Genomic DNA, 17,787 nt, shown 5'->3' with positions numbered 1-17,787 from the left:
GTGACTTAAGCTACCCTAAATTAGGTTTTCATAAAATGTGTATTATGTCATTATGTCATCTACCATGTGTAAAATCAGTGGAGCGACAATAATGGATGTGATTAAATGTTTAAAAATATATATAATAGCAGCTTAGTGGAGTTTATCCACTTTTTCTCTAAAATATAAAGTTTTTAATATTTTTCATTTTGTCCCGTTAGTTTTGAGTTTTAATTTTCAATCTCAAGGGGTTTGATTCCAGGACCTTATGTTGACAGCAGGGTAATTCTATAGCTCAATATAGCTTTGAGTATAAATTATGGTTGTTATATGATGATTTTATGAAGTGGCAATGTAATCGCAAAACCACAGCACAACTACATAAGCCAGACAGACCTGGAGGCGATAATCCTCTGCAAGATTCAGTTGCATAAATTCATATTTACAAATGTCTCTTCTTCTTCCCCTGTATTTAAAAAGGACAACCAGAACTCTTTCTATTATAATCCTTCTCTCGTCATGTGCAGTACAACATTTTCAGAAGAATCTGTGAAAACGTGATGACAAATAACCATAATGCAGTGCATCCGTGTCTCTGCATGCAAACTTTGTGGCTGACAAATCTTGTGTCTGAACAATTTAGGATTTCACCACGTCTCATGGAATTGGCCTGCCACCTTTTAGCAGGGTTGTTCGGAGCACTTTATAGATAGGGCAGTGTCAGGTGTTCAGCATAGATGATGTGATGAATAGTTGAGTCGACTAAGTTTAGACGGATCGTGAGAGCACTCATCAGAAAAGGACAGGCCAGTCAAACAGGGTCACGGCACCGGTTGCGGATGCGGTTCTAAGTGGTTCTATTAACAGTTTGGGTTAGAACCTGTTGTACGGAACAGTATAGCAGTAGGAAAATGGCCGCTGCACAGCTAACCTATTGATATCTGAACCGTGCTTGATACAGCTGTCCCTCTCCTACTTCAACTACTCTCTCTTCATGCGAGAAATTTAAATTATGTTGCAACACCCCGGTCCACGGTAGGTGTGGTGTGACCTCTTTGTGGATGGTGAAGTCCATCATGTTCTATATGTAGGTTAGAATTCATTGAAACAATGTATGAACTATATGTGAAAGTAGCGAGAGCTGTTGTAGAGATTGCAACATTAATTTTGTTCTTGCTAGCTTACACTTGCAATGCTTTGTTTGTATGTGATAGCACCGGTTAAAGAAATGTCAGAAATGTAGGAAGAGCAACATTAATTAATTATCGGAGGAGATTCAGGGAGTCTGTCCATGATAAAAGTGCCAGTCTAGTGAAACATTGTAGGCTACTTATCTCTGCGGTCTTAGTGAAGAACTTCCGCAGGAATTGTTCACTGACCTCGGAGGGGATTTTACTCGTAATCTGGACAATCATGTCTGAAACCAGGAGACAAACAGAGGTTGAGAAGCCTAGGGTTTACAAACTTTGGTTGATGATAACTTACCAGAGAAGGTGTACAGAAAAGACACTATGGAATTATAAAATATGAGATATTCTTGGCACGTTGTTCTGCAACCCAGCTGACATAGCCATCTTTCCTCTACTGCCACACAACGTAAATACATTTGCTTTCCATTATTATGTGGGAGAACAGCAACCGTCTGTGTAATACATCTTGGCACTGATTATTTCCTTTGGTTTATCCTAAACTCAGCCATACTGACAGACAGCAGATGGCTGTGCCCAACTCCATCCCATCTGCTGGTTGATTCGCCTTATTAGAAGGCGCTCACTGTGGGGAACACTATTGTGTGACTATGGGGAGCTGAAACTTTCTAACAGTTAATGCCAATAAGAAAAGGAAAGCAGTGGGCTAATAAGTCAATGTCATTTTGTAGTTATATTATTAATTAAAATAGCCAATATAACATAGCTGCCGTTCATTGACACAATTAGTTACCTTCTCAGCTATTCTGTGAGATCTAACAAGGCGAGTGGATTTGTCCTTTGAGATTCCTGGGGTATGTAATGTTTCTTTTTTGTTCCCCTATAGCATCAGTACGGTGCCTGTGGACAACGGCGATAAGAAGTGCTTCCTGGCAGGTGCAGCCGGTGTGCAGGTGGGAGCTCAGCAGCAGAACCAGCAGCTCCTCCTGACCCCAGCCAGCCTCCAGCTCGCTCAGCTCCAGGCTCAGCTGACCCTTCATCGCCTGAAACTGGCTCACGGTGGCAATTCAGCCACTGCTGCCACTGTTCTCAATCAGGTTCTTTCCAATGTCGCCATGTCCCAACCATTGTTCAATCAACTACGGACCACTATGGTTGGGAACCCTCAGGGTGCCTTCCCCACGGGGGTGCTAGGTTTTTCCTCTTCAAATTCAGCATTGGGGGCCTTGGTTGGGGGGGGATTCAACCAAAACCCAGGGAATGTGAGACTGAACCACCCTGGTGGAGGGGGGACAGTGGGCCAACAGGGTGCGGAGTATGGTAAAACATCAGCGTCAACTTATCCTTCTGATACTGACAGGCGTGTTCAGTACAACTTAGTTGGTGGAACATCTGGAGCGTCAGCCACAGCTGGTGATGGACAGTACACAGTGATTAACACTCAGGCAAAAAACATGAACAATGTTGGTTTTCCGAGAGATTTCTATGGGATGGGACAACAAGCTGGGTTTAGTGCCAATGAGCAGAACATGAATGTTTATAACTCCACTGGTCATAAGGAGCAATGGAAAGGCCCCGCTAACTTGAGTCACACTGGAGGGGTGGATAGGGTTTCTAATGCTGCCAATGTGTGGACAGCAGCAGGGCAGCCAATTCGGTCCAGAACGGAACTGTATAACCCCGAGGAGCCAACCCCTGACCCCAAGTTCAATGCCAGTAGTGGGGTTTCCTCTTTTGCTTCAAGTGGCTCGCAGGGGTTTGGGGGCTACCAGCCCCTGCATGGAAGCGAGGAAAGCCTATCTTCAGGTACCAGGACACTTCAGGCCTACCAAGTCAATGATTACCATGCTGTCACGCCCACTCAACTGCCACACCAGTGTAGCATCTGTGACAAGAAGGTCTACAACCTCAAGGTAAGTGAACTGATCACTCAAAATAGAAATGCCTGCCTGTAAATGTTTGAGTAGTTGTTTGTTTTCTTAGCAGACATGTAACTGTAATGCCTGAAACTATACAGAATGATTTACCTGCAAGTTTGACATTTTTCAGCTCACATCTTAATTGAAAATAGAGAATGGAGAATTCAACAAATGGGCAAGTTTTTCTTCAAATAAGTCATGTGATGCTCATATGGTTTTCCAACCACTAAAATGGGTTAATGTCCTGGCTTCGGATCAGAAAATTGTCATTTCAACCTGAAAATAGCAATTATCCTGTAGCTAAATGTTTTGATTTAAGGGTCAGCCACTAACTAACCAATCCAAGATGTTGTCTCTTTAACTGCTCTCAGACATGAGCTTGTACAAGGGGTATGTAAGACCTACCATGGGAGGGCCGGCAGTGAGCTTCCAGTATTTCCAAGCTGTCTGAGACTATGTTTGGATGGTGTGTGTGTGTGTGTGTTTTAGGACTGGGACCAGCATGTGAAGGGAAAACTACACCTGCAGAACCGTACCTTGTACACAAACGAAAGGTGAGTTTTTTGCAACTCCAAAATGTATTGGGCAGAGTTGAAAGTTGGTTGTGATTGGAAAAATGTTCCACAGCAACTTGTTTTACTACTGAGTGACAATTTAAGATGGTCACAAAGCTATTGGCATTACACGGGCCATTTGGTTTTGAGGTTGATTTTCAAACAATTGTAGGTGAACATGTTTTGTAATTTCCCAATACACTGTGTTAATAATGTGTGTTTGTTGTAGTTTTAGCACTATGCAGATCAGTTCAGAGCAATATCTCTCTTGGGAGTTTGGAACATTTTATTTTGCTTTTCTTTGCTCTATATACAGCTGGCTTGATGTTTGAATGAATATGAGCCCTGTCACAAGATATGAGCGAGCAAGGCGGGGGAGAGGCAGCTAAAATCAGCCTTCTCTGATTGTTGCAGTGCGCCGGTGGTATCGGCTGGAGCTGTTCACTACGCTGTCGGCAGGTCTTCTGATGGAGTTCTGAACCACGGAGGGACGAACTCCATGGTCTACTCGGCTGCAAGTCAAGGTAGTGTAACCCATATGTCACCACAACCGACCTCTCTTTGTTAGCAATGTTAGAGGGATGTTTATCTGATTGCTGGAATATGTGGAACGGAGTAATAGATGGAGGTCAGGCAGTATTTTTAGAATTACGTGAGAGCATCAGGCATCATGTTTTTATAACTTGACACAGTGTATTCTGTTACATTGATGTCTGCTGAATAAACATCCGAAATATGGTGGACCACAACATTAAGCCAAACCGTAATATGCAGTTGTTGGTGCACACATTATAAAAGTGAGAACCTGAGAGTATATTGACAGTAAAGTATCATCATACTTGCCAGATGCCACTATTAGCACCGATGCATGTTTTGTGTCAACCAGTGTTTTAAAATTCCAGGATTATACAACAACAAAAAATAATAAAAAGAAAAAATAATAATAATGATTTGAATGATTTACTTTTAAAATTGTATTTATAACAATGCATGTCAACAAATAACTTGATACCACATTTGGTCGACTGTATGCAGAGATAATTAAATCAAAATTTAAAATGGTTTCCACAGATGCATCTACAGGAGCCAATGCATCATACGTTGCAGCCATGAAGACGTATCCCACGGCAGACACAGGATTCGTCTCACACCAGACAGAGTCAAAGGTCAGACAAATGTATGTTTTATTTCTCAGGATTATTATGGTTTGCCCTTGACATATGAATCCCATTTTGTGACCGGCTTTGAAGAATGCCATTGAAAAGGACCAGCTGTCATTCTTGAATATGAACACGGCTATACCTTGATCATATCTTTGATTCATGGTGATTAATGATTAATATTTGACTCTAACAATGACTGCTGCAATAATAGACTCAGAGGACACTGGCCTGCTTCCATCGGTGTTCTTTGGTGCAGAGTAAGATGATACATCATTATATTGAATCTCTAATTACGTTTAATACTGCCGCTCTTCTGTGTTTCTTAAAATAATGTGTTGCTCAGCAGCAGGAAAAGGTCTACAAAGTGTGTAATGGTTGAAGCCAGAAGGTGTTTGCTTAATTAATAGACACAGATGTTCTTGTTGACAGCTGCTGGGGCCCAACGGCAGGCTTTGTCCGGGCTGGACAACTCTTTTTCACTCCGTGTCATTCAAATGTTGGCTAGAAAAGAAATAATACCCTTATTTTAACCCCTTTACTTTTAACTTATTCAGCCCCTGGAAACAATGTAAGCGGTAAATGGGTTTATATGACACAAACGTATGTTTTTAGGGAGTTGTTATATGGAAGTGGACATTTGTAAATTTATATTTAAAATTCTTAATTTTTTTAATCTGTTGTGTTATCCTACTTGTTATTGTTACTTACATTAATGGTTTCATTAGGGGGACACATTTTCCATTTGTAAGTGCGTCCTACTGTAAAACTGGACTGAAGCTCAGCAGTGTCTTGAATTATACGCATGTCAAAACAGAAACTGGTTCATAAAGCAGCTGTCCACATAAGCCGTGCACAGGCAAATGTTCCAACTACAGCACACACGTAAGACCTAACTGAAAGTGATTATTTGCACTTCAGAAATAATGTTTACTCTACTTAAACATGTGACAAAGCCTTAATTCAATCACTTTAACTGAATGCAGCTCTTTTGGGTGCTGATGCAGGATTTGAATAAGCTGCTGAAGGGCATCTGCAGTTCATGGCACGATGTGGTAAAAAGAAAAATAACTGAAAATGAGTATTAGTCCAGAAAGTTTTATCCATATTGTACAGACAGAAGTTTATTTAACAACTATAAGACTATTCATTTTTATGAACAGAGTCAACTTACTTTGTTTTAAAACTTGGAGGGTATTCATATAATACATTGTAGGAATGTGTCAAGGGTACCAATACTGAAGAAAAGCTCATGTTAATCTCATCACTTTGCTTTTGGCTACAATTAAATTTGAGTATTATTCAGAAAAGATTTGTCACTGCTTGCTGCCCCATAGCTCTGGGGTTGAAAAACAGCAGCTGTTGATAGGCGTCCATCACGAAGGCACGTGTCCTAATAAAGCACAAGGCAGCAGATGATGAGCGAGGTGAAAATCACCCCCAGTAAACCTGTGGAAAGCCATCTTTAGTGCCCAGCACGCAGCTTTCAACAGTCAGTTGGCATAACTTAACAGACACATACCTGCACACAGATGCATACTGTACACACTGTCTATTGAGTATTGTACAGTTCTTGGAACATACCATACAGAAAATGTTCAGGCCAAAAAAATACATCAGCTCTTGAATTAAGCCACATTACACACATAGTACACACTATTAAACAAATGTAGGATGCAGTTTTTTATTTGCCTAACTAATAATTAATATGTATTAGGATTTTATATAATATATATATTTATAAAAAAAGGTTTCATCAGCCAATATGAAAACACGAACAAAAAGGGGAAGGCCCTATCTAGAGCCAGTGTTTGGTTTGTCCATTCAAGGCTACTGACAGCTGGCTCAGTGAAGTATATATATATATATATATATATATATATATATATATATATATATATATATATATATATATATATATATCCTAGCTATTACTTATCTTTTTCATGTAACATCTTATCTGGTCACCTTTAAAATGTGTATGTGTATATAGTGAAGAGTAAGATTCAGATATAAAGGACATTTTGGGCTTTGTAAAGGATTATGTTTAGGATCTAAGAATAAAGACTTGTATAGTCGACAAAGGCAGATGCAGATTCTGAGTACGGCCATGTTGTTTAATTTACATCCCTTCCACTGTAAAACCACTTCTTCCTTACCAACAAACATGCGTGACTCTGCTGTTTCGTATCAGCCCTTTCTTTTCTTCATTGCCAGGGCAGCCAATTTAACAGGAGCCTGAACTCAGTAACTTGAAAGTCATTGGTCGGTTTTTGACAAAGAGTTTTATTGTAGCGGTGGGAAAATATTTAAAGGCTGTGCTACATGAGCTAATGTTGGTTGCTATAAACACACACCTGTTGAAGCAGAACAGGTGGGGTTTTACTGGTTTTAAAGCCCTGTTTTAAAGCACATGCACCACCGCATGCAATATAAATTTGTGAATTTATTTTCAATGTTTTTAATTTAATTTACGTATATTTGTATATGAAAGTTAAAATGAACAGAAATGTGCACAACCTGTATGGAGAAGCTCACACATGCGTGCATTAGCACATCCAAGCATATATTTTGCATGCTTGCACATAAAGCAGTCCTAAGTTTGGACTGCAGAAAATACAGTAGCTTTATGTGATAAGACAACTTAAACAGAGATAAACACAGGCTTACAGCTAACTGCTGTGAGAAGCACAGACCTTAAGACCCTCTGGTCAAAACCCAAAGGCAGTGGTGTAACATTTCAGAATGGTGAGAGACGGGGAAAGCGATCTGAGGAATCGGCGCGTGAGCGCTCTGCGAAGGATTGTGGGGAGAAACTAGACTGACTATCTCCCTGGATCCTCCAACATGGATCCTGCTTTGTACAAATAAACACACATGTCCTGTGGAGAGATTCCAGCTAATGATAGTCATCACGCTGTCAGTGAAAACAGGAAAGCAGTCAGTGTGAAATGGTTGTCATCCTTTCTGCCATTTGGCCCTAGTTCAGTAGGTGGTAGTGTTCAAAGTATTTTAGCTATAGAATATATGACTGAACACACCCTGGCAGGTAAAGCATTACCTCGGTTGACCGTAGTTTAGGGTGACAATTGTCTAATTGGTAGATTTCTGGAAAAAATACATTGAAGGGAAAACAATGTGTATTTGTTCCTATTGTCTCAATGAATAAAAAGAATGTCAAATTAAGATGCGAGGAAGCAAATATCATGGAGAATCTAAGAAAATTTTTTAATCATAGTTAATTTCCAGTTTTGGAGCTGACCAGGTTCATTCTAAATTCTTAGAATCAAACTATAGTAAATGTGAGTGCATAACCAGTTTTCTGATTTAAAGCATAAAACCATAACATTGTTTCGGTAAAGGTGTTGCTTCAATGAAATTTCTTTGTTTTTGTTGAAAGTCCAATACTAGACCATTTAAGGAGACCCTGGCAGTGTGTGTGGCGCCTCCCTGTGATGCCGATTTGCAGTTAACTGAAACAGCTACTGTTTAAAGCCTGAGCCAACCTTGACTGTGACATCAATGCTGTGGTGAAACTGTCTGAGCTTCCAGACACAGAAAATATTTTACGGGTCAGACATTAGTGAGTGCAGTAAGCAAGACTCTTGTTCTCTCTAATATCCCCAGGACATAAACAGCCTATTCCTGGATCTGTTTATTGACCCCAACCTGCACTGACCTTTGTGTGTCCTGGTGATGGCACAGAGCTGTTGATAGAATTATTGCTCTTCTCATCTGCTGTCCAGAAACCATTCACTTGTGCCATAGCAATTCAGGGATCTGGCTGATAGTTGTATTGATAGTTATATGGATCTTCTGAACAGTTTGTGAATATAAATAACTGCAATAATATATAATATCCACATTGTAAAAGAGTTGAGTACCCTTTTAAAAGAAAGTCAGTTTATTAACTGATTATGTTTCAACATGCATAGTAACGTGAATTTTAAATTGTAAAATGTTTACATTCTACACATCACACTGTTAGACCCACTGTGAAGCGTACGTTAGTGTTAGTGGTTTCCCTGAAGAAAGTCCCCGTAAAAACAGAGATCCTACTTTCTGGCCCGAAATGGTTTTTGGACCCGAGTCTGTCTCGCACATGTAACTGTCTGTCTGAGGAGGAGGAGGAGGAGGACGAGGGGAACTGGAAAACTTGCAGTGGCAGCACAATGGTTGCAGAAATAAGACTCCAAGATATGATGCTCTGAATATACAACCGCATTCTGCATTGATGTTAGGGGAACATGAGGTGTCAAACGGTATGTCCAACGTCTAGTTTAATGATGAATAAAGATAGACCGATTAAATCAGTCGGTGGAACTTGCCTTTGCATTTTTTGAGTTATAAATGTAGCAAGTAAATTGTTCTGGGGAACTAATGGAAAAGGTGAAACAACTACACTATAAAGGATGCATATAATGCATGAACGCCTGTCTTTTCCTTCACATGCTCCTCCACAGCATCCTGGCTCCCTGCTATGTGTAAAGCTAGTTATTTAGATTATCTGTGTTACCTTCTTAGCATGGCTGTTTGGAAAGAGATGGAGGGGGACAAAGGTGGGGGCTTTGAGTCCACATAGGGGAAATTCAGGTCTAGACCAATCTGAAAAGATAAAGAAAGGAAGACTGTTAACAGTATCTGCCTTAAAAAAAAAATCTATAAAAATAAAAAATATTAATAGAGCAATAAAGTGTCTAATGATAATGAAATATCTAAAACCAAAGCAGGTTAAATTAATTTAACCATCTCTGTACTGTCTCTATGCAGCCTTCTGTGTGTCTCCATGAAGACAAATATAATTTACTTTACACTTTCTTTTAAGTTAAAAAATCAATGCAAGCCGCTATAGTTGGCAGCTCAGAGGGATTTGTGTCAAATGTGTCAAATGTCTGAGGCCAGTCAGCTGACAAGTCTCTAAATCCAAACAAGTAAACTTTCATTATCACTGCTGCACTACTGCCAAGTAACTATTAATAGATGGAATGAGGTGAGTTGTATTGAGGAGTGAAACTGACATGACATCCTGTGTGGTAGTGTTACACTAATGTTAGACACACTAGTGTCCTACAGTAGGATTAACTCTGATGTGCTGTACAGATTGTTAAAAGAGCACACCAACACTTTTGGAGGTTTTTAGTTTTTGTCATCAAGCTAACAGTTAGATGAGAAGATACATATTGATTTAATCTGTTTTATTTCTGTGTATCCAGTTGAGAGTTAAGCCTTGCTTTACATAATCACTTGCTGTGTCAAAAGTGGAGTTTGAAAGCTCCCTAACTGTCATAGTTACATGTTATGTCTTGTATAATTACCCATGAAGAAATAGAAAAGGAGGCGCTCTGCTTGGAGCAGTTAGCTTGCGCATTGCAACTAAACACATGGGTTCAGTGCACCAGGATCCCAGAAGTCCTGTCTTTATTATTGTGTTGGCAGGTTTGCACCCTAAGTTAACAACTGAACAAAACCAGATGACTAGCCCAGAATATACTGTTCATGATGTTAATGTTATTGTAAGCAGGATGTGGCTATATATTGATATACTGGATTTTTAACAATGGTCTGTGTGAAACCTAAAACAATATTCATGGTTGTAATTTTTTATATTTCTTGCAGACATTTCCACCCAGAAAGGCCACAGCTGGGCGAGTCGTCCACATCTGCAACCTCCCTGAGGGCAGCTGCACAGAGAATGACGTCATCAACCTGGGACTGCCCTTCGGCAAAGTCACCAACTACCTTCTCATGCGCTCTACTCATCAGGTACACAAATATTACTGTTCATCAAAGCATCTTTTTCACAGATTTCTGTCCTGACAAGTTCCAAGACAGATGTTGATCTTGTGAATACTGTTTCTTGAAAGAAATGCTTCAAAATGCAAATGAAATAGTTTTTTTAACTGTCTGTGTAACTAACAGTACAGAACCAGTACAACTCACTAAGGTTTCAGGACTGAATTACGCCAATAATATCACGCCTATCAGATTTAAAGCTTTCATACTAAAATGGTGGTATTGGTTTCAGGGACTAAAGCAACTGTTATGGTAAGGAAATGTGATACCTTGAGATGAGGATTTTCAAAGATTATCTTAAATCCAGTCTGACATGTGAAATGTGAGACAAAATTGTGCAGATGCAAGAGAAACCATATAACTGTCAGAAGGGGATTATTGTTCGTAGCAATTTTATGTTCTCCCATCAGGCATTTCTGGAGATGGCGTATGTTGAAGCAGCTCAGGCCATGGCTCAATACTACCAACTTACTCCAGCTATGATTAACAATCAGAAACTTCTTATACGGATGTCTAAGAGGTACAAAGAGCTGCAGCTCAAGGTAAGACTGAATAACAAAGTAAACAGCAGGCTGTGTTGGCTCATTACTTAACTGGAATTTATTTTCTGTATAGAAACCAGGTAAAGATCTTCAGTCCATCATCCAGGATATCACCTCTCAGCGGGGGAGGGATGAGACGCAAGAAATTGAACAGTAAGGCAACTTTTCATTCGACTTCATCAGGCTCCTTTTTTGTGTGAAGCCAAGTTCTTTGAGTCACCGATTAAGGAAATCAAAATGGAAATCAATTGAGATGAACATTTTGTAGATGATTACTTAAGCCAATGGGATATTTATGATCTACAAAATGACATTACAAAGTGCAGTTTTAGAGCATTTCTCCCTGTAATCTGACCATCATTTCTCTCCAGCTACATGCCAGAGAGAGCACGCTCCCGCAGCCCAATCAGCCGCTCACTGAGTCCTCATTCCCACAGCCCCAGTTTTACATCATGCAGCTCAGCCCACAGCCCCCAGGGAGCACCATGCAGGGGTTCAGAGAGAAACAGCAATGGCCTGGGCCCCCGCCGGGGCTCTTGGGATTGGTCATCACATGTAAGAAGGAGTGAGGACGAAAGGGAGAGGGATGACCCATGGAGGAATGGGGGCAGTGTGGATGACGATCGGCCAAATGGACGGGCAGCTGACCGCCGGAAGGCTTACCAGAAACCCTTGGATCATATCAGCTCGAGATCTGCAGATGAGCGAGAGGGTGGAGGAGGAGGAGGAGGAGGAGGAGGAGGAGGAGGAGGAGGGGGAGGAGGTGGTGAAGGGATGAGGGGCAACAGAGACTGGCACCCACGAGGCAGCCCTCAAGGCATGTCCTTCAGCTCTTACAGGAAAATGGAGGATGAGTTTTACACAAAGGAACACACGTACAAGTCAGACAAGCCGCCCAGACCTCCATACCAGAGGCATGACACCAAGCCAAAGAGGAAGGATGGCGGTGACTACCACAGTAGATCGAGGAATTCTGAGTATGAGATAACTGAGGAGCCCCTTCGCAGATCACAAGAAGACAATAGACAGGGTTCGCCAGGCAAAGACAGGAGCAAAAAGACAAGCAGGAGGTACATCACTGCGGAAAAAAATGAGAAAGAAAAAACTACTGAAAATACTGTGAGTAACTTTTGTAATATCATTTGTTGTTGTATACTTTACGTGGCACATCTTTCTAGCTGTTACGGTATTTCTTTTTGCAGGATCGCAAGTCAAAAGACAAATCAGTTTCACCTCAGCAAAGCAATGTGCCAAAAGAGTCTAATGAATGTAGTAAAGAAAGAGACACTGTAAGCAAGCATTACGATCTTAATTATACATTCAAACTCCTCTCAGGGGAACTGTAAACGTCCTCTTTAAAGCTCCAGGTTACTACTACTGCAGAGTAGAGTATTAATGGCACTTTTCTCGATCCATTTTCTAAGGTGAAGGAGTGGGAAAGTGGAGAAGATAGTGATGAAGAGTGTTGGTATCCTAAGAACATGGAGGAACTGGTCACTGTAGATGAAGTGGGAGGAGAAGATGATTCCATAAGTGAGCCAGACCTTCCCGAGCTGGAAGCGTATGTATCCTGCCCCAAAGAGTCTGCAGAGGAAGAAGCAGTGGAGGAGCATATACCACCACATAGCTCCTCCTCCTCCTCCTCCTCCTCCTCCCCCTCCTCCTGTGAGGTGCAGAAGACATCTAATAAAAAGTCTAATCAGGAAAAGTTATGTGAGGATGCTGGAGACCTGGCAGAAACCTCTGTAAATGAGAAACCAATGAGTGTTTTAACAGCAGCCCCTCAAGACCAGACACTCAGTCCAGTGACTCCTGAGCTGCCAATCACCAACCTTATTGACTTCCCCAGTGAGGAGTTCAAGGCTGCGCTGGAGGATGCGTGTTTAGAGGATAAAGTAACCAAAAGTGGGATATCAGAAGAGCCGATGGAAAATCACTTTTGTGTGTCAGAGGACAGCAAAAGCCTGGAAGTAGGACATGTCGCGGAAACAATCAATAATGAGGTTCAACACAAGGATGACATTCATCAAAAAGGTACTTTTCAAAAAAGAAGTCAAATGTTAGCTGCATAACCATGAAAGATTGAGCGTTCAGTTACATGAAGCATCCTAAAGGATAGGTGTAGATGGTGTCAAGTCTCTCTCTGTGGGATAGATTAAAAGAACTAATTTGCTGATGGTTTGATGGATTTAAAGTATTAATCATGTATTTATTTATGTTTGGTCCAAAAAAGGCATTCTGAAAGGAAAACAATTAAGAAGAGTTGCACTAAGAATGTGTAAGGCAACAACATGGTCTGTAGTTGACATACTAAGCTCTGGTTATTATTACAACTATAAAGGATATGCATTTTCTGCAGCACTGATTGCTGCAAGCAAATATGTATTTTTTTTCTTCCCTAAGGAAATAAATAGTTTCAGATATTCCCTGCAACTATGTCATGTAATTTCATAAACTAGTGTCAAAAAAGATATATTGTTGAGTAAAAGTAAACGCTCCGTGGTGCATTAGTGGTTAAAAGGTGTGCCGTATACTGTGATTTCTCTGCTAACAATTTGTATAGTATTGTGCATCGTGCTTTTCATATAACTGACATGCGTTTTACAGAGATCGAGGCCCCCTCGCCATCTCGTGAGCAAGACAAAGCTGTCAGTGAACACAGCATCCCTTTGGGTAAGCAGTGGTTTAATTATCACTCTGAACCTGAATGTTTGCACATACAATAAAATGGGGAACCCTACGCACTATATTTGAGATACTCAAGTTCAAAGATTCAGCAGTAGAAATATTGGTAAAACTGGATCAGATTTCTCTGGCTGTAATAAATCCAGTCTAAGAGTCTTTGAACTGGTCTGTATTTAATGATGTTCACAGAGATAAGTGTATAGTGTCTTGAGCTTGTGGATTTAGTCCTGAAGATATAATGTTGTCATGTACACCATTAATAAGTGCACTGACAACCTGTTGCATTAGCAGTCTAATTGACTGTAATTGCTTGACCACTTGCTGACCTATTTCCGTGAGCAGGTTGTGAAATGCACCCCTGGGAGATGAGTATTTATATTATCATTAGGGCTAGAATGACAAGGCCAAGCACATGGCCAATGTTGAGCCCGCTACATGGAGATTTACATAAGCCCGAGTGCAGTGTCACAACAATAGTCCACAGTACAGGCACATGGGTTTGGCTATTCCTGTGTTTGTGTGTGTGTGTGTGTGTGTGTGTGTGTGTGTGTGTGTCTGTGTGTGTGTGTGTGTGTGTGTGTGTCCATTGATAGCATGGCTGAGACAAATTTAACACTGATGAGTCATCTAGTTGTTGTTTTTGCCATGTTTTATTTTTTTGTCACAGCCAGATACGTGTTGTTGAAGTGTACCTTGATACTCATCTGAACAGTGTATTTTTTAAAGGAAAAAATAACAGACATACATGTTGGAAAAGGGTATTTATTTTATTCAGATAAACTGACATAGCTAACTGGATTGGTTGAATGAAAATGACAAAAGTGAATAAAATAAGCATTTTTTTGCCTTCAAAATTGGATACAATTAAACCTTTTTATTTCTATTTTAAACACTGAGACAAAGTGCAGCAACTGTATTTCCTCAAGTGCTATTACGGTAAATACCATCTGTCAGGTGCTGAGTTCTGGGATTTAATTTGAATAGTTGTGCTTGCTGTCCAATAGGAGTGGAGTTCGTAGTGCCGAGGACCGGCTTCTACTGTAAACTCTGCGGCCTGTTCTACAACAGTGAGGAGACTGCAAAGACCACTCACTGCCGCAGCACCGTACATTACAGGAACCTACAGGTACGCGCGGATCTGTGACACTCCAGTCCTTCAGGGGATGAGGATGGTGATGGTGATGATGGTGATGATGATGATGATGATGAGAAGGAGGACGATGATAATCTGGATTTTTAATTATACATTGTATTCATTCTTCCGTACCTGAATTATATGAGGATGCTAACAAAATTGTGCAGACACGCTGTGTGTTCTGTAAGTATACATATACACCATGTCTGCATGAGCTGTCACACCTGTTATACTATACCAAATGTAATATAAAAAATTCAAATCTGTATGCAAGATTCACAAGATCACCACCTGTTGCTGAGTCATCGCTTCATATACATCCAGCACCTGCGTGTTATATTACATTTCTTGGCCTTTCTTCTCATGTCTTATTTTGGGGATACATCTTACTTTAAATCTTACATCAAATATGGTGTTTTCTAAACAGGATTGCAAAAGACAGTTAATATACACTCATACTAATAATATTATTGTTGATAATTAATTGACTGTGTAATGCCAAAACTTAGCTCGATCAAATTTCTCAAAATTGAAAATTATATGAATTTAAATTAAATGTCTTTGTTTGTTGGACAAACAAGGCAATTTAAAGACTTGTCTCACTGACAATTTATAGACTAAAAAGAAAATGTATGAATGCAGTCAGATGGGCAAACAAACGAGCACAAACCCATGCACACATTACATGCAAACTTGCAACTATATTAGGTTTCTTAATATTTGCCACTCAGCACCGAGCCATCTTGCATTTCTCTCGCTCCCGGCTGTGCAGCTGAGGCAAGCCGGAGGAGCAGCGATTCAAACGTTTGATGGATTTACATTCCAACACGGAAAAAAACTGTTTTAAACACTTGTGCTGTCTGTCAAAGCTCTCTGTGTTTGTGTTCTGGTGGTTAATTGTTTTAGATCAATGTATGTCCCCTGTTTGACTACAGAATTCAGTTTTTCTTTACTCACTACAACTCAGTTAATTATTGTTAACATTATTATCAATTCAGTTTAAATCCAAGTATTTAACTGCTGCACAAAAAGATGAATAAGAAAAGGAACCGGCTTCCGAACGAATAAATAGCTTAAAAACTGTTTCGTACAATCCAACTTGCAGCTGGTGGAGATGATTGACCAGCTGGTTGTTTGCCCTCAATGCTGACATTTATCAAGATGATCTTGAATATAAATACAAGATATATATTGGATTAAACAATTTTGTATTTCTTTTTGTATTTTCTTCCACAGAAATACCTGTCCCAGCTGGCAGAGGAGAGTCTGTCGGGGGTTGTTGCTGAAACCTGCACAGTGACATCCGCTTGACTTCTCAGGTGTTGTACAGCGAACAGCAGAGGAAGGATCTGTGTATGTGTGTGTGTGCTGTTGGTGCCAGGTTATGGACAACTTCAGCATAGATAATGTGACACGTGATATTTAGAGTATGAGGACAATTGCACTGGTTTTGATATTTTAAAAGAAGGGATGTTTGGATGTCTTGATTGACACTGACAACCAGAGATATCTCAATTGTGTAAATACCTGGGGCTACAGTATTGAATTGCTTTTTTGGGGTTTATCAATTTTCTTACAGCTTATTTTATTGGATTGTGCGTGATGAAATGCATTTGTTATTCTTTGGAATGGAAATGTATTTGCTCTCATCTCTAATGACTGAGAAGACACGTTTTTACAGTATGGGCTTATGTTAGTCTATTTTCTGATTTTAACTCAATTTTAGCAACAATGATAAATAACGATTGCAAAATGACTTGAAATATGTGCCAAGGAATGTTTTCACTCTATTAAAAATATGATTCTCAGGTTTGTTGTATGTGTTTAATAGATATATAGCAACATTACATCTTTATTTATATGTGGGGGTTTAAAGGCTCTTGCTGTTCTGTAATTGTGTCATCAATGATATATGTCTATCAGGTAAAAATGTAAATCATTCGGATTGATAATAAAGAATACATTTAAAAAAATGTCGGATTGTATTCATAAAGCAATCCTGGTCATATTTTCCAACATATGTAATGCCTTAAATATTGAAGACCTTAAACAGGACCATGTGTTTAATTTATCAGTTAAACATGCAATGTTTCATGTTACAGTGATTTGTTGAGAGGGATTATCAAGCCAAATTATGTTATTGTATACTGTGAATACTGATCCTGTGACATCAATAGTGTTGTTTTCTTTGACAAGCTTTTCATATGATTTTTGATGCAAAAAACGTAAATAAACATTTTAAACTGGTTTAAGGTATTTTATTCTCAAATAAAAAAGGTGTATAGTCTAACATATTATGCATGCTATATATAGTATAATGGCTATACAACCATGACACACGCAGAGTACAGTACATTCATCCATTTTCTGTAATTTACCATTTTATGGGACCCTTTGAATGGGAGTGTTGTAAAAGAGCTCCCCCACGTGTTGAGGCATAAAAACACATCCGGGTACTAAATAGTTGTTGTGATTTTCTATTTCACACTGATCCTGTCCAGAAGGACTTTTATTAAAAATGACACTGTCACACATTCAGTCTGCTTACTTACAAAGAAGATTTACACAACATATTATTTTTAAGTCAACTGATTAGGATGGTCAACGTGCTTTGGCCAGAAGAACAAATCGTTATCATTTAGACTGTGTCAATCAATCATTATCATCAATATCACCATCGTCATCATCATTATTAAACCAGAATGATGTCGCCGATATGATAATAAGCCCAAACAAAAAGAGCAGCTGTGCAGTACCACCGATAGGGGGCAACACTTACAAAACACATAAACTACACGGAACATGCGAGAAGAAAAGTCCGTGTTGCATTTTCATTGGTTCTTTGTTTAAAAAAACCGACGCAACTCCAGCC

General features: G+C 39.8%; 1 protein-coding gene across 1 annotated transcript in view; it reads left to right on the top strand.

Annotated features, from left to right (window-relative positions):
* The window catches only part of rbm20 (RNA binding motif protein 20), a 39,158-nt gene extending 22,932 nt beyond the window's left edge, over nucleotides 1-16,226 (top strand). Inside the window, exons 2-14 of the mRNA XM_034546031.1 lie at nucleotides 2,014-3,040; nucleotides 3,536-3,600; nucleotides 4,015-4,124; nucleotides 4,672-4,766; nucleotides 10,377-10,523; nucleotides 10,964-11,095; nucleotides 11,169-11,248; nucleotides 11,467-12,214; nucleotides 12,298-12,384; nucleotides 12,520-13,129; nucleotides 13,703-13,768; nucleotides 14,785-14,906; nucleotides 16,152-16,226. Of these exons, the coding sequence (XP_034401922.1) occupies nucleotides 2,014-3,040; nucleotides 3,536-3,600; nucleotides 4,015-4,124; nucleotides 4,672-4,766; nucleotides 10,377-10,523; nucleotides 10,964-11,095; nucleotides 11,169-11,248; nucleotides 11,467-12,214; nucleotides 12,298-12,384; nucleotides 12,520-13,129; nucleotides 13,703-13,768; nucleotides 14,785-14,906; nucleotides 16,152-16,226 (3,364 nt within the window). The remainder of the gene's footprint in view (nucleotides 1-2,013; nucleotides 3,041-3,535; nucleotides 3,601-4,014; nucleotides 4,125-4,671; nucleotides 4,767-10,376; nucleotides 10,524-10,963; nucleotides 11,096-11,168; nucleotides 11,249-11,466; nucleotides 12,215-12,297; nucleotides 12,385-12,519; nucleotides 13,130-13,702; nucleotides 13,769-14,784; nucleotides 14,907-16,151) is intronic.
* The last annotated feature ends 1,561 nt before the right edge of the window (nucleotides 16,227-17,787 follow it).

The sequence above is a fragment of the Cyclopterus lumpus genome, chromosome 1, assembly GCF_009769545.1.
Source record: "Cyclopterus lumpus isolate fCycLum1 chromosome 1, fCycLum1.pri, whole genome shotgun sequence".
In the NCBI taxonomy this organism is placed as follows: domain Eukaryota; kingdom Metazoa; phylum Chordata; class Actinopteri; order Perciformes; family Cyclopteridae; genus Cyclopterus; species Cyclopterus lumpus.
The sequence above is the reverse complement of the archived record's forward strand: the minus strand, read 5'-3'. Positions and strand labels throughout refer to the sequence as shown.